A 22,914-nucleotide genomic window follows, 5' to 3' on the forward strand; every position below is an offset into this window, starting at 1 on the left:
TACGTACAGGTACTCAGTACGTACAGGTACTCAGTAAGTACAGGTACTCAGTAAGTACGTACAGGTACTCAGTAGTACAGTACTCAGTACGACAGTACCGGTCTAGTACGTACAGGTACTCAGTAAGTACGTACAGGTACTCAGTAAGTACGTACAGGTACTCAGTACGTACAGGTACTCAGTACGTACAGGTACTCAGTAAGTACGTACAGGTACTCAGTACGTACAGGTACTCAGTAAGTACAGGTACTCAGTACGTACAGGTACTCAGTAAGTACAGGTACTCAGTATGTACAGGTACTCAGTGCGTAAGTACAGGTACTCAGTAAGTACAGGTACTCAGTACGTACAGGTACTCAGTAAGTACAGGTACTCAGTACGTACAGGTACTCAGTACGTACAGGTACTCAGTACGTACCTGTACGTACAGGTACTCAGTACGTACAGGTACTCAGTAAGTACAGGTACTCAGTACGTACAGGTACTCAGTAAGTACAGGTACTCAGTACTTACAGGTACTCAGTACGTACAGGTACTCAGTACGTACAGGTACTCAGTAAGTACAGGTACTCAGTACGTACAGGTACTCAGTACGTACAGGTACTCAGTACGTACAGGTACTCAGTAAGTACAGGTACTCAGTACGTACAGGTACTCAGTACGTACAGGTACTCAGTAAGTACAGGTACTCAGTACGTACAGGTACTCAGTAAGTACAGGTACTCAGTAAGTACAGGTACTCAGTAAGTAAGTACAGGTACTCAGTACGTACAGGTACTCAGTACGTACAGGTACTCAGTAAGTAAGTACAGGTACTCAGTACGTACAGGTACTCAGTACGTACAGGTACTCAGTAAGTACGTACAGGTAGTCAGTAAGTACAGGTACTCAGTAAGTACGTACAGGTAGTCAGTAAGTACAGGTACTCAGTACGTACAGGTACTCAGTACGTACAGGTACTCAGTAAGTACGTACAGGTAGTCAGTAAGTACAGGTACTCAGTAAGTACGTACAGGTAGTCAGTAAGTACAGGTACTCAGTACGTACAGGTACTCAGTACGTACAGGTACTCAGTAAGTACGTACAGGTAGTCAGTAAGTACAGGTACTCAGTAAGTACGTACAGGTAGTCAGTAAGTACGTACAGGTACTCAGTACGTACAGGTACTCAGTAAGTATTTACAGGTACTCAGTAAGTACAGGTACTCAGTAAGTACGTACAGGTACTCAGTAAGTACAGGTACTCAGTAAGTACAGGTACTCAGTACGTACAGGTACTCAGTAAGTACAGGTACTCAGTAAGTACAGGTACTCAGTACGTCCAGGTACTCAGTAAGTACAGGTACTCAGTACGTACAGGTACTCAGTAAGTACAGGTACTCAGTAAGTACAGGTACTCAGTACGTACAGGTACTCAGTAAGTACAGGTACTCAGTAAGTACAGGTACTCAGTACGTACAGGTACTCAGTACGTTGCTGTATCAGCAGTGATCTGGGTTTCAGTCACTGTTAATAGAAGTCGTCCCGTCTAAAAACTAACTCTCAGATAAATATTGTACGTTGTGTAAAAGTCACTGTTTGAACTCGAACTGAACCAGAACCTCTGGTGTTTATCTCGTTTTAAGTGTCAGATTAAGTCGGATACAGCTGTTAGTTAAGTATCAGAATCATATTTAATGAAATGTTATTGTAGGAGAATGAGGATCAGACGCTTCACACGAGTATTTGTCATTAACGTAGTGCAGAGGATCATATAGAGCTGCTTCCCCTGCTGTTACACTGCATGTGTGATGCTGCAGCTAGTGATCCGTCACCATGCCATCAGACTGTGAGGTATCATTAAACCTGACTCCAGAGGGCACAAGCAGAGCCACTTGGTTTTTTGTTGTTCTGCTTCTCACTTGGGGAAGAAGCACCAACAGTTTCTCCACCCATCCTCCAGCCACTGCAGCCTTTTGAAAATGAATGTTGGTGCAGAGTTGTTATATTGAAACTAATGCATGGAAGCATTTTAAGAATCAGCATCTGCAAAGTAAAGCTGCCAGATACATGTAGTGCGACTGAAACCACAGTATATCTGAGCTCAACACTGTTCACGATGTACAGAACACGAGTAACTTGTTAATTACACACACTAAAAAGTTTAATCTTAACTTGAGTCAGAATAAATGAGCATGTGGGAAGTAAATGTGTCTCACAAACAGACCTGAGAACAGTGGAACAGCTCGATCAACAGCACAGACACTAAACCTAAGACACGGAGCAGCTGAAGAATCAGATGAGACGAACTGAAATCACACACAGCTTCAGGTTCTCTCTGCACATGCTCATTTATTCAGACTCAAGATAATTGAAAGATGAAACTTTTTCTACTCGAGCGTGTGTAATTGACCTGTTCCCAGTGACCTTGTTTGCTTTAACGCTGCCTTTTAATAAATTCACTTGTCGTAGTCTTGAACATTTCTTCACAGCTGATCACTAAACAGAAGCTGATTTATAAACCTGATGTAAAAGTTCTGTTCAGCTTTATTAACCCAGCTCTCTTCTCTTATTTTAAGTCCTCTCTCTCTCTGTGGTGTAATACTGTGACTAAATCCACATTGTGGATAAAACAATATTGTTTTAATCCACATTTTGAACATCTTCTGCTATGATAATTGTATTATTATACACACACACATAGGAAATGCCAACACACTGTGACTTGTGAAGACTTGCTGAACCCAGATCTGTGTGGGAGAACCCATCTAATTAGCACCCCTCCCTAAATAAAGGTGGATGTTTGTCAGACGGCTGTAGCAGAGGGTCGTCCTCACACTTCGCAGTATGTTATATTGTAGAGCTGGTCATATATTTGCTGCAGTGCAGGCATAAGGTTACCAGCAGCAGCAGACATCCACCCACACGACAATCTGTTCTTTTTTATTCTTATGTGTTGGTGGCAGCAAACTTTTCGTGCCTTGGTAACTGTTACCAACAACCTATAGGGACGCTGTTTAAAGTGCTGCTGCAGCGCTCGCTTCCAGTCACTCACAAACACCCCCTCAGGTACTTGGACTATAATTAAAGTCAAAAGTTAGGCACAGCATCTGTAGCATGCAGTGACAGGCAAACAGGTTTTATTGGTAAACCAAACACGCAGCACCTCGAATCCCCTCCTGAATTTATTTCATACCTGACCAACAAGACGCAACAAGAGTCAGTCCACAGTTAGTTTGCTTGTTTCATTGTGGGTTTTATTTATTAGAACATGGTGTGAATGGAAAGAAAACAGAATCACAAACGCATCAGGCTGATACACAAAGAACCAAACTCCTCGTGGTCACGGGAGGCAGAAATTAAAAGAGAAAGATGATAGTGCTTCATACTCAGGAGAGAAAAACCTCTCAGAATGGATTTGTCATGTTCAAGTGCAATACAATATTCATAACCGTACTCCATTTGTTCAGCTGTTGGTTCAGAGTGAATGTGTTTGGGTGTATCTATATATTTATCTGTGTGTTTCCTACTACATCTTGGAATGAGGGCGTCGTTAGACAGTGAACGTCTTCTCTATGTTTGATAAAGTCTTGTGTTGTCCCGAAAGCTCCATCTTGTCCTGAGGGTCTGATTCTTGCAACACATTTACGCTGATGAGCAGCTTTGGACGAGTTCTTTTCACCTCTGAGGTGACGCTGGACTGTGCCAGCCTTCAGATTTAATGAGCGTGCAGAGCGTGGTTGCTATTCTCATGAAGAATCTGTGGGTAATAAGGGAGTTCGGCGCTCCATTTGTAGCTACACAAAGACCCAGCGTTATAAAATGTGTTCATTAAACATCGGACCAAAGGTTGTATTAGTTTTTCTTCAATAGTAGAGGTCGTTCACATCCATCAAGCCTGGACACTGAAGTCCACTCAGTGTTTATAAGGTAACAGAACCATCACCACTGAGAAACTCTGTTCCTGTAGTTTGCAGCAGAGTGAGACCTCTTCTCTCAGCTGACTTGCTTATATCATATCAGTAATTTAAGGTGATAATTTAAGTTGTTTTGGCCCCGATTCACGTTCTCTTATTGTGTCAGTTACATATTTGATGTGAATATACTGTACACTGGGTAAATACATATGAGCTTTGACTCCGTACCAGCAGATGTGAGATGCTGTAACTTAGACAACTGCTCTAAATACCAGAGATGAATTTTATCAGATTAAATTATTGATATATTACCATAAGGATCATTTGGAGAACATGACCATTGATTAAACAGTTTAATCTCAACGGCCTCAGACCAGGACTTTCCTTTGTAAACTGATTATGAGCTGATCATCAGGGCAGCTGCACTGCGAGTCAGACCCCTCATCTCCTGCAGCCCTTTCATTCCTCCATGTAAACCCACACAAGGATCACTGAGCCGAACCACACAGACATGTTTTTGCATAGACATCAATTCAAGTTAGACTCATGCAAATGGATGAAGGACACATGGGCAACGAGCAGAAAGTAAATAACAGAAGAAGAATGAAATGAAAATGAAGTGAGACGACGAGATGAAAACACAGTTCAGTTCGTCAACAAGGTTATTGGACTTTATAAAAATAAGTGAGCTTGTTTAATATACCACATCATTAATATTTGTTAAAAACAAACTGAAGGAACAGAAACGTCTATGCATCGACAACCCAGCATGTTAAATCTGAATGTATCTGTACACACGTGTTTATTCGCCTGCCGCTGTTGCAGTGTGGAGCTACTCATCCGGCTCTGCTAAGTATTGCTTTTAGTTCAGTCAAGAAGTTGTTGTCTGTACTGTTGCATGTATGTGTAGTAATTTAGTAGAGTGTGTGTGTGTGTGTGTGTGTGTGTGTGTGTGTGTGTGTGAGGCCAAGCAAACATGCAGCATTAGTCTCTGACACGGACAGTAAACCACGCTGAGTGACAGGTTAGTTTGAAAAATAAAAATCAAATACAAATTAAAGACAATGAAAACAGAGCAACTACTCTCCCCCAGTGAGGACGGACTCTGCCACAGAAGAACAATCAGCAGACTCACTCCAGTACTTCTCTGATTCTCCATCAGTCACTGTAATACTGCAGAGAGGCAGCATCCTCAGTGATCAATATGCAGTATCAGCAGTAAAAGTACTCGTTCTAACACGATCACATGATTAATCCTGAGTCACTGACACTGTTCTTTCCCTCTTGCTGTGACACTTCTCAGTACCCATCACTACCTGCAGAGTGTTTTTTACACCTGCGCTCATGCATTTTGATGCATTAATGTCATAGTTCCTAAATATTGACTCTCTCTATGTGAGTGATGGATTGTTCTTTAAATCGAACACAGAATGTGATTTTTGCTTCGCACTGTGTTAAACCACAGACTCCGATTATCACAGTCTGTCCCTGATATTTATGCTAACAGGATCATGGATCGATAGTACTGATCCAGGAAGTCTGTTACAAAATGCTGACATGTCTGTCTTTTAAAAATCACTTTAACAGCGCTGCTCGTGGCAGATGCACACTCCACATACAAATGAAGTTTAAATTAAATGACATTTTTTAGCTCATTAGATTAGATGTCAGCTGCAGACGACTCAGGCTGAAGGGAACAGAACCAACTGTGACACAGGAAATAATCACGTGTGCACGGTTTATGACCTTTACAGGGAAGTGACAGTTTCCTTTCTTGTAGTTCTGTGGCTGCTGAAAGTTGAGAAGCAGCTCTGACATTTACAAACACATGTGCCCAGTTAGAAAGTGTGTGTGTGTGTGTGTGTGTGTGTGTGTCCAGTTTAAGTTTACAAGTGAAAACACTATTCTAACAAAAACATCTGGTTATTAGTATTAATTAATGATACAGTGATCATTTTTTTTCTTCCCAAAACAGGATTAATTCTGTTCACACAACTGAAAAGGAAACAAACTCAAATACAGTTTTACAGTATTTACCTGCAGCCATGTTGGAAAAAGAGTTTTTTTTTCTAAAACAGTAAATGTAATACTTCTTTTTATAAGTTAAAAAATAATTTAAACAACACGTTTCAAATGAGAATTGTGAACAAAAACAAGTACGTACGCAAAAAGATTTTAAAATCAGTTGTATGTTAAAAAAACCTCTTTACAGTAAAACAAAAAATACAGAAAACATAGAGGAAGCAGAGAAACCGTCACACACAAGTAGACATCATTGTATACAAAAGCCGAGTTGTTCAGCTCAGTGTTAGTGACCAGTGATATAAACTCTCTGAGGGAACATTTCATATTAGTCAATAAATATGAGCACATACAATAGAATAAGGAGGAAAGAGAGCAGGAAACAGACGAATAGTCTCTATGGCTTTTACAGGCTGCGTGGCCCAAAGAACCTCCAATATCAGAACCATCACACAGAAACACGCTGCAGTCACCTGAAAGGGCAGAGCCTCAAAAACAAGGAAGCTGGATCAATGTCCGGGAGAGAAGTGAAGTGGGATTACTGGAAACTTAGGATACAGCTGTTCATACTCTGAGCTGCTGAGTCTTTGTCGAACTGTTTGTTTTAAACGTGCAGAAGAGAAAGGCATCGTTTCCCTGAGTTTCGTCTCTCAGGTCTTATTAGTCTTATTAGTCTGAAATGGTTTACTACTCATCCAAGTAGCTTCTTCAGTCTGCACTAAACGACGCCCCCCTGTCTTCTTTTATTTCGGATTAGTCATGACGAGACCTCTGTCACACACAGTTCCTCCTTATCTGGCATCAGTCACCAGCAGCTTCTATGTTAATCATGACTGTATGACTCTGCCACAGTACAATAAGCAGACTCACTCCAGTTCTTCTCTGTTTGCAGAGGAAATAACTACTTCTGTTGATCTAGTTTCAGATTTGTAAGAAACATCAGCATCGTTTTTTCAGGACTTTGGCATGTCGTGGTTTGGACTGTCTCTTCCAGCTTGTGCTGTTTATTGGCTGACATGTGTTGATGTGATATATCTGATTGGACTGATTGGCGGCCCCCAGTTACCCCAGTGCAAACTTCACATTATAAGCTTTTATTGTGAAGAACTGTGTGTTTTGTTTGCAGCAGTGCTAGCCTGCTAAAAACCTACAATACCGGTCTATTCTGGCAGAGATGGAGACATTCTGTGTTATTTGGTCAGAGGATCAGATTGAAATACTACAGTGAGGACCTGAAAAGAGCTGCAGGCGAAAGGCTCTTGCTGTGGTTCGTGACCAGCACACAGGATTAAGGTAGTCAACAGGGCCGCAGAAACTCTCTACCTCAGGCAAAATGGGAGAACCCAACCTGTGAGGTCTCAACAGTCCCATCTGTAACTGTACATATTCCAGTTATCCCACTTTATGAGCGATGAGGAAAATGGAAGGAGGAAAAAGAAGTGAGAAAAAGAGTGGAGATTAATGAGGAGTGGTGACGGGAAGGTGAGTAAAAATAAAAATAAAAATAAAAATAAAAATAAAAATAAAAATAAAAATAAAAATAAAAATAAAAATAAAAATAAAAATAAATAAAACTGCCCTTTCCATGTGAAAACCAGCTCAGAATCTACCTCAGTGATGTAAATTCATCCTTTCATTCTTCACTAGTACGGAGCAAACTTCTGTCTCTCCGGCTTCTTCATCCCGTTGGCCGAGGATGAGATCTTGGCTGTGTAGGACGCCAGGGCTGCCGCTGCATGAGCTGGAACCGGGACGCCTGCTGCTGCTGTTGGCACCGTCCCCGGCAGCACGGGCGCCCCGATGGCTGCCGCGGCCGCCGCTGCTGCTGCTGCTGAGGCAGGAGGGGTGGAGAGTGCCAGGTATGGGATGGATTTCACTCCCAGGAGGCTGGACAAGGGGAGGGCATAGGGAGCGCCCAGGATGGGAGCGTGGGGCAGTGCGGCGCCCATCGCTGCCAGGGGGGAGGAAGAGGAGGACGAGGCGGAGGCAGGGGGGGCGGGCTGGGTGAAGCTCATGGTCAGGTCAACGGGAGACGGCATGGAGGAGGACTGGGCGGTGGATTTGGCGGTCTCTAAACTGGAGGAGGGGAAGGATGGGAGGAACAGTTTGGGAGGGGAGGTGGAGGGAAGGGAGGGGACGAAGGGTGGAGGGAAGGGAGGAGAGGGGTAAGGGACAGGGAGTTTTGGATGGAGAAGGGTTAGAGGGTTAAATAAAAGACATGTTAAAGAAATCAAGAGTAAAAACCAAAAAGAAAATCAAACCCAAACTAAAACCAAAGAGGATTTTCTGGAGAGTAAAAATGAAGAAACACAAACTTGACAAAACTCAAATCATAAGACAGGTGTGTTTTGCTGGAGGTTGCAACAGATTATTGTAGGGAGTTCGCTGTACGGATGGGGGGTGTGCTGTATAAGTTGGGGTGATGGCTTGGGAGGGGGCTTAGGGAGGAGGGAACAAAACCATTATAGATATATTAGGATGGAAGTTTTGTCAGAGAGGAAACTGGTTCAAAAACAGGAAAAGAAGCAGAAAAACTGAAGCACCAAAAACCCCGGTTGGTCCAGGAGTTCAATGTATTTTACTTTACTGATGTTTAGAAAGACCCCCCCACTGCGGCAGAGTCTGGTAGATCCTAACCAAAGGGAGTAATAGATGGTGTTTGAAAGTTTGTGAACCCTTTAGAACTTCCTCTGTCTCTAAGATCCTCTTAATGTGTAACTTAAATGTAGCATGTTGCATGTTTATCCGTCCGTCCTAATCTAACCTCCATAAATCCTGCAGCACAATGAACCTTTCTACAGATGGTAATGAACCCTTACTTTTTATTTAATACAATCAAAAGCTGCAACCTTTGATATTGGTGAAGCATGAAGATGGCAGCCAGTGACCCAGGAAACGCTGCACAGAAGATGGAAGAATGGATTCCACGAACTTCAGTCAGTGAAGGACAGGATCTACATGATCTATATGATCTACATGATCTACATGATCTATATGATCTACATGATCTACATGATCTATATCTACATGATCTATATGATCTACATGATCTACATGATCTACATGATCTATATGATCTATATCTACATGATCTATATGATCTACATGAACCAAATGATCTACATGAACTACATGATCTACATGAACTACATGATCTACATGAACTACATGATCTACATGATCTACATGATCTATATGATCTATATCTACAGGTTTGTCTGGACAGAGGATGAACTGATTAGATTTTGGTGCTCAAAGATCAGATGAATGTACTGCATTAGTAAATAGTACAGGTGAAATACAACGAGCTCCCAGTTTGCACAGTACTTTAGTGAATGTTACTACTTGGCCTTCCACCACAGTCGTACCTTTTCACTTCCTTCAGTTTCTAGTGTGAATTCAGCAGTTGATGTGCAGCCCAACAACATTTTGACAGCCAGTCATATCTGTACTGACTGATTTAAAACAGAATGGGAAAGAGTGGATTTGTTATGGATGCTTCACTGTGATTCTCACCTTCCCTGACCTGACATTTCAAATGGAATGAGTCTGACCCGGTGGGGTGTGTGGTGCCCAACCTATTCTCCCTGCTGTCTGTATCTGTAGCAGGACAAGTGGTGGTAAGTGAAATATCAGTTTCACCCCGAGTTCAATGATGAATTTGCATATTCATGGTCGTGCTAACTTGTATTAAAGCTGCCTGACAGTTTGTGCACCATGTGTCTCACATTCACAGCCTGATTAAATGGCTCTAGATGCAGAGCTTCATTTCATTTGAAAACATAATCATTGTTATGTTCCTGCAGATGTACTTCATGATGCATGCACTGTGCTGTGATGGTGCTCCACAAAAAAGCTCTTTGCTACAAATATTTAAAGGTGTTTAGTTAAATGTTCAACTCTAAACTAGAAATTCATATTAAATATAACTTCAGACAAACATGGGTTTTGTCAGCTTCTACTTAAAAACCTTTATAAATAATAAAATAATAACATGTCAGTAGCTGTAGCAGTGATTTAACACTGAACTTTTTGTAGGTTGTGATATGAGAATTGATGTTTTCTGTGTGCACTGTACCGTTTGTACAGTACGAGTCCGTGTTACACATAGTCAGAGGTTAAAAGCTCGAGGTGAACGTGTGTTTGGATCCTGGCTGGTTGTGAAACAGGTTTCAGTCTAAATGTCGCATCAGCTGACGTCCAGCGATGTGTAAATCTGTTTTGGACTCCTACACTAAGTTCCCCTGTCCTAGGTCCTGTCCACCCTCTCAGGTTAGTGACCACTGCTCCGCTCACAGCTTGTGTCCGTGCAGAAGTCTCGCAGAAACTGTTTTTCCTTAAGGACAATATAACACAGCACTGATCCTGTGTTTCAAATACATGGAACGGAAGTGACCATCGAAGAGGCCAGAGGAGTCTGACACCTCCTTCACATGGGATCGTTGGTTACAGCTCGCATCACTTCCTGCTTGTGTTTTTTTTTTTCTAGTCCAAACAGTGGTGAAGCCGACAGAAGTATTGACTCTGCATATTTATGTGTAACTGTGGCAGCTAAGCTTTTTCACATGCATCTAGTTTTGCATCTATTTTTTATGCAACTAAACCCTTTGTAGGAAAAAACACATTAATATATAGTAAAATGTTCCCTGCTAAAATATCCAGTTGTAAAGACAAAATTTGGTTTGATTGATAAAAGTTAAAGGAGTGCACTGAAGCAGGTCCCGACTCAGACGCTCCTACAGGTTTTGTCCACTTTTCTGAGTTCAGTGGATAAAATGATTGAACTGGACGGAGTTGTTGATCTGTGGCTGCACTTCTATCTCTTATTTGGAAGTGTTAATAAAATAATTCACCAGAGCTCAAAGGAAACATACGAGCACAATTTCTACTCCTGAGCAATAAATGACGTTTACGGAAAAATGATTCTCAGACTCGTCTTCAGAAGGAAAACTCTCTACAGCAGTGATTGGAGTTTTGTTGTGGCCCTTTCTGCAGAACAGCAGCAGCTGATTCTTCCCTTCAGTCTGGTGCTTACCATGAAGTGATTAGGTACTGAGCCAGGTTGATGGCTATCGGCGTGCCGGTGATGGTGACGTGACGGTCACTGGTGCTGTCGATCTGACTGCCGATCTTGATCTGAGCCCCCGATACCTGTCGGATCTCATTAATCTTGGAGCCCTGCCGTCCGATGATTGAGCCAATCAGCTGTGAGGAGGATCAGACAGAGATTATCATTATAGAGAGTTTGAAAGGTTGAATTTGTTTTTAGGTTTTGTTTTCCGTAAACGAAGCTACATTTGAAATGAGACACCACAGGACGTCATGTTCTGTTTGTGTTCCCTTCAATCCACCTCATTTATAATTAGCTCTTCATAAGCTGCAGCACACGTCTGTGAGGAATCCAAATCCAGTGCAAGAGAACTGAGACAAAGGTGCATGTGGACACAGCGTCGTGACGTTTGGTGTGAACGTCTCTAAAGTTCATTCCACAGCGTCTGATTTTGAGTTGAGGTCTGATGTAAGATGGTCTGGTGCCTTCTGCCATCTGTTTCTATCCCTAGCCTCTCCACCCATCCCTCCACCCCTCCATCCATCCCTCCATCTATCCCTGCCTTTCATGTTTTCTGGTCCTACAGTATGAAACAGCAACAGGTGATGGTCTCTGACTCATCTTCCGTGAACTTGCTGTGTGACTGCTGTACTGGCCGCATTGAGGCTTTTGTCATGCAGGATGCGTCACAGTAACAATAGGCAGACAGCTCCCGGCTTATCTTGGTGTCAGTTCAGACCATAAATATGTCTCATTACGTTTTTTATTTCTAAAAGGCAAACACTGCTTGGCAGGCTGACATTAGGCTGAACCGCGTCTCCTGGGTGCCAAGGTTGCATTTGGAGCTGAACCGCATTAAAAAACTGATTTGCTAATGTATTTTTCCTGTCGGCCTGAAACTCGATCGTAACAAAACAGAAAGATTGAAAATAACAGTGAGGAAATCTGAGGATTGGATCAAACGAGATCTGGCTTCAGTTTTCTCTGACAAAACAATACATTTTAATGACACTGCAACATAAAACAGCCACTTCTCTCTTACTGTGCTCTGAAAGTTAGTGGCAGAAGAAATACTGAGGAGTGAAGTCTCAGAGTGTGTAAATGTAATCCACTAAAAAATCAGGAATAATTTACTGATCATAATGAAGGTTCAGTGTACAAACAGCTAATTAACCCTTGTTACGGCTCATTAGCCTGAAATTTCTCACACTGAGGAACAAAGTGTTAAATAACCTTTACATTTACACTTAATTATTTGTTTACTTGTAAAGAAAATTAGGAAACTATTTAATACAACTCGAGGCTGCTGATTAAATTCAGACCAATAACTTGAATTTTAGACTTAAAATTATTGCTCATTTTCAATGTGCAAACATATTTTCTTGATCAAGATAAACTGATTTTTAATAATCTGAGGTAAACAAAAGTTATTTATACGAGAAGAAAAAAGTCTGACATTATCCACAATTCATAGCAAATTAATGCCGCTTAAGACAGTTAAAGTTAGTTTTGTGCAACACAGGAATTAAACTGGGTTCAGATGTAATAATTATTCAGTGAGCGCTCACGTTCCCTATAAATAATGTGTCAACACAACCAAACTGTAAAAGTATTAGGGTAACGTTAGAGGAAGCTGGTGATTGGACAACAAACGTTCTCTGACCTTAATCTTAAGAGATGTGAGTCTAAACACAACCATAAAAACATCAAGAGCAGATATTTTAGTGGAAAAACGTCATCACTTGTTGGGTTATGTTCTGTTAAATGATCTTTATGTTAACAGAAAAACACAAGTTTCCTAAAATCTTTACGTTTCTCTCCAAATCTCTGCACCACTTACACGGCTCTGATGGACACCTGCACTGTGCTGCGGTGGGTTATTTGTGGAAAGGGCCCTGATAATATAGAGTATGTGTGTGCACGTGTGCGTGCACGTGTGTGTGCACGTGTGTGTGCACGTGTGTGCACTGTCAGACAGAGACAAAGTGCCAGCTGACAACAGCCAGGTCAGATAAATTTGTGTGAAATCCACCTTCAGCCGCAGTTCGATCGTACAAACAGCCTCATTGAATCAAACCGTCGCTGTCAGACTTCAAAGTTTGGACTGAAACGAAAGGTTTCACTCATCAAATACTAAAAACTGTACATAATTAGAGTAAATATACAACATGTGAATCTGTTTTAAGGTTATCTCCCTTTTCTTTTGGACAGAGCCTGTTTCTGTTCTCTTTAGTTATCTCTTGCTTGTCTGACTCATTTACATTTAGATGCAACAACAAATGCATTTGGAGGAAAACATGACGCAGCCTGAATCACGTATTCTGTTAACACAATGAGGAAATGATGTCGATTAATAAAAAGCTGAAACTGAAAAATGTTCATCTATATAACGTGTTTTCTGTCAGATCTTTCAGAACAATATCCGCCTGCAGGGACGACGGCGTTATTAAACTGTAAATAGTTCAGTTAAGGTTGGAGAAAGATGGTGATCTGGTTTAATACAAGTCTGCAGGGAATTATATACATGGATGGTGAATCAGAGCTCGCTGTATAAAGCAGTATGTGTTCCTAACAACATATTTAGAGACCAGATTAGTAGAATTAACCCTCTTCTCTTTTAGGATGATGGGTTTTATCATTTTGGGCTAAATCGACTTGTTAAATGTTAAATTGTGACTTCACTCGAGTCCCAGTGGCTTCGCTCAGTGTGTTTATGTGCACTTCAGTAATCAGGTTACAGAGTGATCTCGTTTCTCTGCCCCCACTACCTGAAAGTGGAAACACGTTATTCTGGGGCAGCCCACAGCTGGAAAGCCTGACGTCATCTTCTTCCAAACAAAGATGGAGCCGTCGTTTTGAGCCTCAGTGCTTAATATTGTTTCCACCCAGGCGACCTTTGAACTTCTGTTTGGCTCATGCAGACGTCCAGGAAGCTGATTAGAACCCTGGTTACACATTAAATATGGCAGAGAAATCCACCAAATCAGGTTTCTCTAATCCACTGCTCTGGTTCCAGAAACCAGGTGCCCTGTTTAAGGAATCCGACTAACCAGGTTACTGAAGTGCATGTAAACACACGTTCTACTCAGTCGAGTGCTCTGGAGATGTGAGGTTTCTGCAGGTCGCTGCACTGTGCTGTGTGTCCCCCTCTGAGCAGGGCTTTGTAAGTGCTGTTGGGTAAAATCAGCTTGAAGCTGAAGAGGAGACGAGGAAAGGGATGGGGCGATGGCTATTTTTGGGTGATTCCCTGCTGCCCTTGTAATTTAGAAAGGTTTATTGAGTGTGTGTGAGTGTGTGAGACAGAGAGAGTCGGACAGGGTTGTTGTTAAACCACTAACTGTGAGCTATAGGATGTTATTAAGCTGCTCTCGACCCTGCTCAGTGACTCACACAAACATATCGCACATTTACACACACACAGGCTCTTAAGCTGCTCTCTGTCTCTGCTTTTCCTCTTTATTCTCTCAGCGATAAGTGCACGTGTGTGTTCTCTGCGTGTGGATACTGCACATCCTAAAACCACATCACGACAAACCTGGAAGCTCTGAGGGCTTGAACGGACGCTAATTTCTACCTGCACTTGCAGAGGTGTTGATTATCTTGTCAGGGTTTGTGGTGACAACGTGACCTCGTCCTCCTCTTTTACTAAATATAAAGAACGAGTTGGAGGAAATATTAACGGGGAGAAATGGTCAAAGTCTGCTGAAAGTGGCGAAGCACCTTTAAATGTCACACACATCACGTTTGTATAATTTACTGCATCTCCTACATTTACCTGTGTTTGTAGTGATCTCAGTTCAACAGATCTTCTCATCTTTGACCTTTATTTCTAATGATTTCCTGCTTTTTATCCTTTTCTCTTGTGGTGACGTCACTTTATCCGAGCTGACACTTGAACCTGTGTCAGACTCAGTCCTGGGCTGGGTCTAATTCAGTCCATCTATACCTGCCTCATTTCTACCTCGATGCTAATAGAAAAGAAGAATAAGGCAGAGGTGTGGTCACATGGGTCACGTCACACCTCCCCGTGATCAGGATTTGATGTTAGTCTCTCATTAAGCGTCTACTATTAAGAAATGTAACAGATGCTCATCAGCATCATTTTTAATGAGGTGCTAATGTTTCCTGTGAGCAGATGTAGTAACAGCAACACGTGTCTGGTGGTCGCCACTACCTGTTAAACGTGTGTGTGTGTTTGTGTGTGTGTGGTCCTGCAGTCAGAGCTGCTGTATTTAACTCTGTCAGACAGAAGCTGTGACAGACAAACACTCGGTGATGGATGGTGAGAGGTAAAGTGTTGGAGGAGTGAAAGAGTCAAATGAAGCAGAGCGGTGGGAGTGGGTGTAGCATCCTCACAGTGTTAACTGCTGTCGTGTTCTCCTCTCACATTTTCCCATTCAACACAAAATATCCTCAGAGCCCTGAACCAAACCTGTCGCGATCCCATCTGGGTCCAGCGGTTTAAAACCAGGACTGAGACCGTGACACGTGTCCACAGCGTCTAAGTCTCCTGGTGGAGCGACGCCTCATCATTCTATAAGATTTCCCAGGACCCTGATGTTACTTGTTGTACCTCGACCTATCACTGAGCTTCATGCACACGATTTACACAGGAAGTAAAACTGCTGCCGCTGCTCTTGTGCTGCGTTCAGGGACAGTACAGAGTGTAGGTTATCTGTGTTTTAAGGAAAAAGTAGTAAGTGCTGTTTTGACAGTTTTCTGGTACGTCCATGTGAAAAGTACGAGCTCCAGAGTTTTGTCTGGTCGGACTACTCCTTCTCTTCTGTGTCACATTCACTGTCCTATATTTGTCATGACTTTTTTCACTGCTTACTTTCGTGTCAGTAAAAACACTTATTAATATTCAAGTACTTACATCATTTGGAATGAGGAGCTCCTGAGATGTGGTTTGGGAACTGGTGTCCACGGCTCCTTGGAGACACAGACAGTAAAGTGTTAAAGAGTTTTGCTGATATGAAAACAGAGGTGGTGTCAAAGGTCACGGTCAGAAAAGAGCAACAGAGGGAAGAAAATGAAGTAGAGTCGTCCCCAGAATAAAACCCATCACTCTTTTTAAAGTAGCTTTGTTTCCTCTTTCCCTTTACTTCCTCCCTTCCTTCCTTCCTCCCCTTTTATTTCTTGTTTCCTTCCTTCCTCCCTTTCTTCCCTTCCTCTGTTTCCTCTCTTTTCTCCCTTCTTTCCTTCACTCCTTTCCTTTGCTCATCAAATTCCTTTTCTTTCTTTATGACTTCCTGTTTCTCTCATTTCCTTTGTTCCTGTCTTTTATGGCCCCTTCTTTTCTTTTCCTCCCCTTCACTCCTCTCCACAGGCAGCTAAACCGACAGCATCTCTAATACTGTGTGTGTGTGTGTTAGCATGACCACGACTGATGAGTTTTGTACCTGGAACATAATTGGATAATCAGCCGTCCATATCCCCACATGATAATTTGCTCTTCTTTCGCTCTCTCGTGCGTGTGCTGAACATTTATTTGAAGAATTACACGACGACGTCAACGTGTTTTTCTAAGCGTGGGAGCAGTCGACTGCTGAATGTGAACTCCTCATATTTAACATGTTCTACATTTACACATCAGTATTTGTTAAGTCATGAACAGATTAATTCAGTGTAATAGATTCACTTTAAATAATTTCTGGCTCTTTTAACAGTTTATTTTAAACTATTTTTTTGAGCAGGTTTTGACTGTCTTCACTCCATTAAATATCTGGTATCAGTTGTTATCACACATGATTATTCTTCAGAAGGGAAAAGCCCAGACGGTGCTTTTCACTGATTAGTAATAATTGGATGACCTAGTAGTAGTAGCAGTAATTATGTTGTATAAAAAGTGACCCTATATGGAGGTCGGGTGGATGCTGGATGATAAAACTCAGGTGTCAGAGTCCCTGATCCCTGACCTCTGAAGTTAATTGTGTAGATTTTGATCTAAACTTGTTGTCATGTTTATTATAATGTCCGGCGTAGGATAACATCCTGCAGAGCTGCTGTAACTCTGACATGTGGTTACCTGCACCGAGCAGCTGTGAGAATCCAGTGGATAAATCTTGGAGGTACAACACAGGAGAACTGCCGTGTTACAGGAGGAACTCATCCAACCATATGAGCTGTTTCCTTTTTATTCAGCTTAAAGTTTTTTCTTCTTTTAATTCCATAACTTTTGTTATTGCGGAAGCCGACTCAGCTCCAGGGCTGCTGCTTTATCTCTGACCTCTGACCTCTGCGAAGCTTCTACTTAATTCTTAAAACAACAGTTCTGACTTGTGGCTGCATGTTTGATATGTACAGTAACCCTTGTTTCACTGATGCACATAAAAAGAAAACCATTGGTATGCATGGTGGCACCTTTGATTTTCAGCTTTTAGCCAATTGTCGTTCCTTCAGAGTCGTTCCTTCAGATCAGCATGTAGCCAAAAATCCTCAGTTTAATTAAAGAGAGCTGTTCTACTGTCAGCATGTAAACCCAGATGGATGCTGAGAAGTAAAGCGAACACACAGGGATGTTGATGCAGAACCCAAATATAATGATTAAAAACCATTATCTTATTAAGCACATCAGACGGTTCTTACAGAATGAGAGGCTCACGCGGCCGACAGGAGCGACAGCAGTGTTTTACACACGTTGTGTGTTTCTGACAACGTGAATGATGAAACTTGAGGTAATGTTTTTTTCTAAAACAGAAATGAGGATTTGTGTGTGTGTGTGTGTGTGTGTGTGTGTGTGTGTGTGTGCACGTGTGTGTGTGCACATACCTGGTAACACTTGTGTAGCTGATTGGCTGATTGGTGCCAGACCCTGTTGCTGCAGTGACAACTGGTGGAGCTTTGCTAACTGAGAGAAAGAGAAGAGGGATTAAAACAGTGAACGACAAAAAGCCAAATGACTCATCTGATATAAGAGTTCGTCCTGTTTCTCACAGAAAATATGATGGAAATGGTAAAAGGGATATTTTTACCTCTGAATGTGGAATGCCGTAGTGGCTCTGTACTGCATATGTCTGAAACAGAAACAGAGACAAATACGTCTAGAAGGGATCCATGCATTTACATGAGGCGTTTCTGGGTGGGTGTATATTTGGACCCAACCTCATTTACATTTATCTAAATGTTTTGGAGATAAGAGAAGAGGCTATAAAAGTGTTTGCATGTTCATCTAGATGACCAACCCAATCCCACACTCCTGCGTGTGCTGTACTTACATCCTGATTTTTAATATAGATACAGGATGTGACTGTCGGTAAAACAAGGTCTCAGCGTCACAGTTTGATTTAAAAGACAGTTTAAAAAAAAAGACCATGCAACAGTTGAAAAGACAAATTCCTGTATGAGCTAAGAATCCACTTCTGTACACTTCGTCTTCACATTCGATCTCCGAGCAGCATTATTTCCTGTAACTTCATCATCAGGATTAATGTTTCCTAAAAACACTGCTGTAAGACGACGCGCTCATTTCTCCTGTGACTCGTCCCTTTATCGCCTTGTTGGAGCGTGTGTGTTTATCTCTCCAAGATCACGAGCTAAAGAGTTTCTTACATCTTTTCAAATCCCAAACTGAACTTCAAAGAGAAGCAGCATTTCCACAGGCGATGCATAAGACAGGCAGAGAGGGGCTGAGGAAGAGACGCCGTCTGTGCGGGGACGGGGACAAAGATGGTGCATGCATGCAAAAGACTCGTCTCCCTGAGGTTCACCACACCTTATATAACAGATTTCAGAGTTGTCATCCTTGACGCAGACTGCATTGCCACTGCCTGTGAACTTTTGACTCCTGCTGCTAACTCGGGAGAGAGGAGAACAGGCTGTTCTCAGAAAAGAGGAAACTGGACCTGGGTGAGCTCGGCCTCCTTGATTTGAAGATGAGCCAGTAAATTTTTACACAAGGGTAAATATGAACCTGATAGAAAAACATCAGTACAAATACAGAGATATAGCAGCTCTGGCACTTTTCATATTAGTTCACTGACTTTGTCATTAGTTTATTTACTGCATCAGTCAAATGATTTAATAGAAAAGTAGCTAGAATTTAAAAACACGTTTTATGAACCTTTAAGACCTCTGAGACCTGCTGTTAACACAAACAGTCTCTGATTCACAGTAGAAGATACTGTTTTAATATCATTTCCACAATAATGTGCTGTGCAGGATGCAGATGAGAACACACGCCGTCTCTACCATCTTACACTTTTTTATACTAAGCAAAACGCAGCTTTGTAAAGGTGATAATTCTGTCAGGCAATAATAAATCACACTTTGCTCGTCACTGACTGAAGCGTTTATTTTAAACACAACTTTAACCGTCATGATGGATATCCTAACTGCAGCACAGGCTGTTATATCTTATTTATTTTAAATTATAGTGCAGTTCTGCTCTCGGAGAAATGTGCACATATATTTAATGCATTGCCCAAGAATGTGACACCACAGAAATACATTTGGAATAAATTTAAACATAAGACATAAAGCTGGAGAGGTGACTGCAGCCCACATGGGCCATTTAAACGTCTCTGCATCAATGGAAACCTGCACAATGCAGACATCACTGTAATAGACTGTAAAATGTATAATTACATGCAGCTGAGTCAAACTGTATACAGTTTAATTTGCTGTGTTTACTTATGCTCGACTATGTAAATGGTTCTTTGCTAATTAAACATTTGCCATCATAATCTTTGTACATGTTCTACAACCTTGGTAAGTAGTTCTGTAGGTTGGTCCATATTTACATTAAAGCTGCTCTGCAATTAGATCTTTACCCAGATTTAACTACAGTAGATTGTGGATGTTTGTCTTTTGTCACGCTCCCTCCTGACGGGGTTTCTCTGCTAAGTCAGGGTCTGACACGCCTTTTTGATTATGACACATTGCAGCTGATTGGTTCTTGTTCTAATAAATGTAGTCTGTCTGTTCTGTGAAAGACAAACATCAAACTCCCTAATGAGCCTTTGAAAACGCAGTTGTTATTTATACGTATATTAATTACTAATGGCATGCTAATAAATATTCATCAGCTTCTTATTATAGTATGGATTGGAGATGGTGAGGAACACGTGAAATGAATTTGTGAATTGTCTTGTAAAAATCTTGAAGCATTAAAAACACTGGTACAGTCCAACAGGAGAAATCTTCTGTCCGTGTTTCTGTGTCAAACATGTCATTACTCTTAATCTGTCACTCAAACCTACTTAACGTCTGCCACCGTTCACTCCCTTCACTCTTACTGTCAATATTCTCCTAGATTCATCCATTTTACCGACATTATTTCACAAGCTGGTCTTTCTCCTCTTTCCTCTACCTTCAGCTTGGTAGCCTGCGACCTGGTTTTATGTTTACATAGTAGCTCACTACTGTACAATAGGATGTTACATCCATTAGGTTTCACCTGACTCCGAATGCAGAGATTGAAAACAAGATGAAGTCTAGTCTATCCTCAAGTGACAAAGCCCTCTACCAGCCAGGAACAAAAGACACCAGGAGGGAGGCGGTTCAGTGTGGGGGTCAACCAAACATCAGACTTTAATTCTGCATCGACATCATATCATTGACACATTAATTAGCAGCAGCCGATTGGGGAAAACACACCAACCTCCAGCTCATAATTATAAGTCTGACACGACAGGAATGTGTGACACCTGGTAAGACTATAGAATGGCTGCAAAAGCACCAGTGTTGGCAGCTGCATCCAAATAACATCCAATCAGTTAGGTCCAATTTGTAGGAGAAATACTGTGTTTGTATCTGAAGAGAGAAGAAGCTAATTTAGTCTGTTCCTGGTGTGATTACAGGTTGGCACGAGGGCTAAGCAGCATGGAATAATGCCTGAACGCTGCCAAGTCAGAATAAAGAATGTTATTCCCGTTCTCCTGACACCACACGAAGGCAACATAACACCAAAGACCGCCGTTCAATCCTGGCTCCGTTTCACCATGACGTGGATGTTTTCTCAAGCCTAACAAGATGTTTTCATATTAACCCTGAGAAAAGACCTTTGCTGTAGCAGGGTCACATTAGGTTTCAGCAGTTCGTAGGACCTGTTCAATCCCTGCTTGAATCTGGGAGTAAACATATTAAACTCCATCTGCCTTCTAAACTGCATCGTTGGACGAGCAGTGTTGCGGTCAAAGTTTGACGATCACAGTTCACTTTAGATGGACTCCAGCCTCAGAACCAGGCAGAATATCAAGGCAGAGCAGCTCAAACTGTTTCTACTCAAGTGTCAAATGCATCTGCAAACAGCAATCTGTCAACTCACACAGCAACAATTTGGAACTAAAACACTGTTTACATGTGCACCACATCTCCTCTTTATTTTCCGGAACCAGCTGCTGGAGGTGACTGACGACTTCCCTGAGACAGATCTGACACCACTGAAGAGCCTCGTCTCTCCCATTATCCCTCAGTCTCTACCAGTCACTCCTCCTCTCCATTATCAGTTTCTACACACCCCCAGGACCCTGTGCATGAAAAACAGGACACACACACACACACACTTTACTGTAGCTAAAGCTGGCTCTCAGGCATGCAGAGCTGTCACCGTGACGTGAGTAAAGCTGCCCTCTCTCCTACATGTCTGTCCTTTTCTGTCTTTCAGCTAATTAATTCTGTCTGTCTGCGTTGTCCATCCTAACACATTAATCTTGATTTAGTCAACTCTGTCCATGTAAATGCATAAAACTCTACATCATTTAATGTTTGTATGTGTGATGAGTTTCTCTGCAGATCAGTCAGTGTGTTGTTGAGTTTCACACTTTAAGGTTCTGCTTCTTAATTAGTGAGTCAGTAAATCCTTCATCTGCTGGTTGTAGTAAATACAACTCAGTACATTTCTGAACTGGGTCTAAATGAGACATGCAATATGTTATTATTAGTGCTTTAGTTACTGGAATACAATACAATGTCTATCAAATGACAAAATGTCACATTCATCACATCCACACTAATTAGAGCAGCAACAGGAATTATCACCACACTGACTCCACAGGAACTCTACGTTCCGTCTTTACTTCCCTCAAATCATGGGAAGTGTAGTTTTACAACTAGGAGCATCTATGTTTTATCAGTCTAACTCTGGGTGCTTCTCTCTTTTAGCAGTGGTTGTAGGATCAAATGATTGATTCCCTTCAACTCTACCCTACTGGGTTCACATCCCGTCTCAGCACTTAATGACATTTCTGTCATTAAACCGTAACCTTGATCTCCTCCACAGAACATAACATTAAAGTGGTTTTACTTGTCTGTCGGCTACAAACCACACTTCAGTGCCTTCAAACAGACGTTGTACGTTCTATTTTCCAGTCTTCTTATAACTTCCAGTGTAACACAGTAGTCAATCAGCCTGTCAGGTTTTATAAGTCAAACAAACATTCAGTCAATGACTAATTCACTCCCTCCGTTACTGCAGTCCTCCACCGCTATAATGAAGTGTCCTGCTTCTCCATGCTGTCAATCACATGCCTTCCCAGTTTAGCTTTGCTGTTATGGCACTAATAATAGTTTCTGTGTCAGTGACAAATCGTCTTACTGTGATTTTCAGAGACAAAGGCTGAATGACAAGAGGAACAAAATGTCAGCAAGGGGACCAAGAATATTTTTTTTTTGGAAAGAGTCATGTTGATGACTCTGAGATGTCAAAGGCAGGTAGAGATGGAGAGTATTTAAATGCATGAGGAATTTAGCCTGCAGTCTGATTCTCAACTGACATGAAATAAATGTGTAAGTAACGATTGTGAGTTGACTGTTGAAGGACACTTTGCTCATAAAGTGACACAGTAGCTGTTAGAAACTGGCCTCGACCATTCAGTTACGGATGGTGTAATCCTAACACTCTGCCCTTCACATGAAAGCTGGAGTGGTGCTGTATGTGCAGCAGTATCTGCAGAGTAATCCGTTCACTGGGGGGAAATCTAGAAGGTTAACAATGAGTTTCATTACA

At 41.8% G+C, this 22,914-nt stretch overlaps 1 protein-coding gene across 1 annotated transcript in view; it reads right to left on the minus strand.

Moving 5' to 3' along the window:
* Positions 1-7,505: 7,505 nt before the first annotated feature.
* The window catches only part of pcbp4 (poly(rC) binding protein 4), a 40,754-nt gene continuing 25,345 nt past the window's right edge, over positions 7,506-22,914 (minus strand). Inside the window, exons 9-13 of the mRNA XM_026348867.1 lie at positions 17,942-17,983; positions 17,739-17,817; positions 15,844-15,899; positions 10,953-11,122; positions 7,506-7,993 (exon numbers count right to left, since the gene is read on the minus strand). Of these exons, the coding sequence (XP_026204652.1) occupies positions 7,561-7,993; positions 10,953-11,122; positions 15,844-15,899; positions 17,739-17,817; positions 17,942-17,983 (780 nt within the window). The 3' untranslated portion in view covers positions 7,506-7,560. The remainder of the gene's footprint in view (positions 7,994-10,952; positions 11,123-15,843; positions 15,900-17,738; positions 17,818-17,941; positions 17,984-22,914) is intronic.

The sequence above is a fragment of the Anabas testudineus genome, chromosome 5 (assembly GCF_900324465.2).
Source record: "Anabas testudineus chromosome 5, fAnaTes1.2, whole genome shotgun sequence".
In the NCBI taxonomy this organism is placed as follows: domain Eukaryota; kingdom Metazoa; phylum Chordata; class Actinopteri; order Anabantiformes; family Anabantidae; genus Anabas; species Anabas testudineus.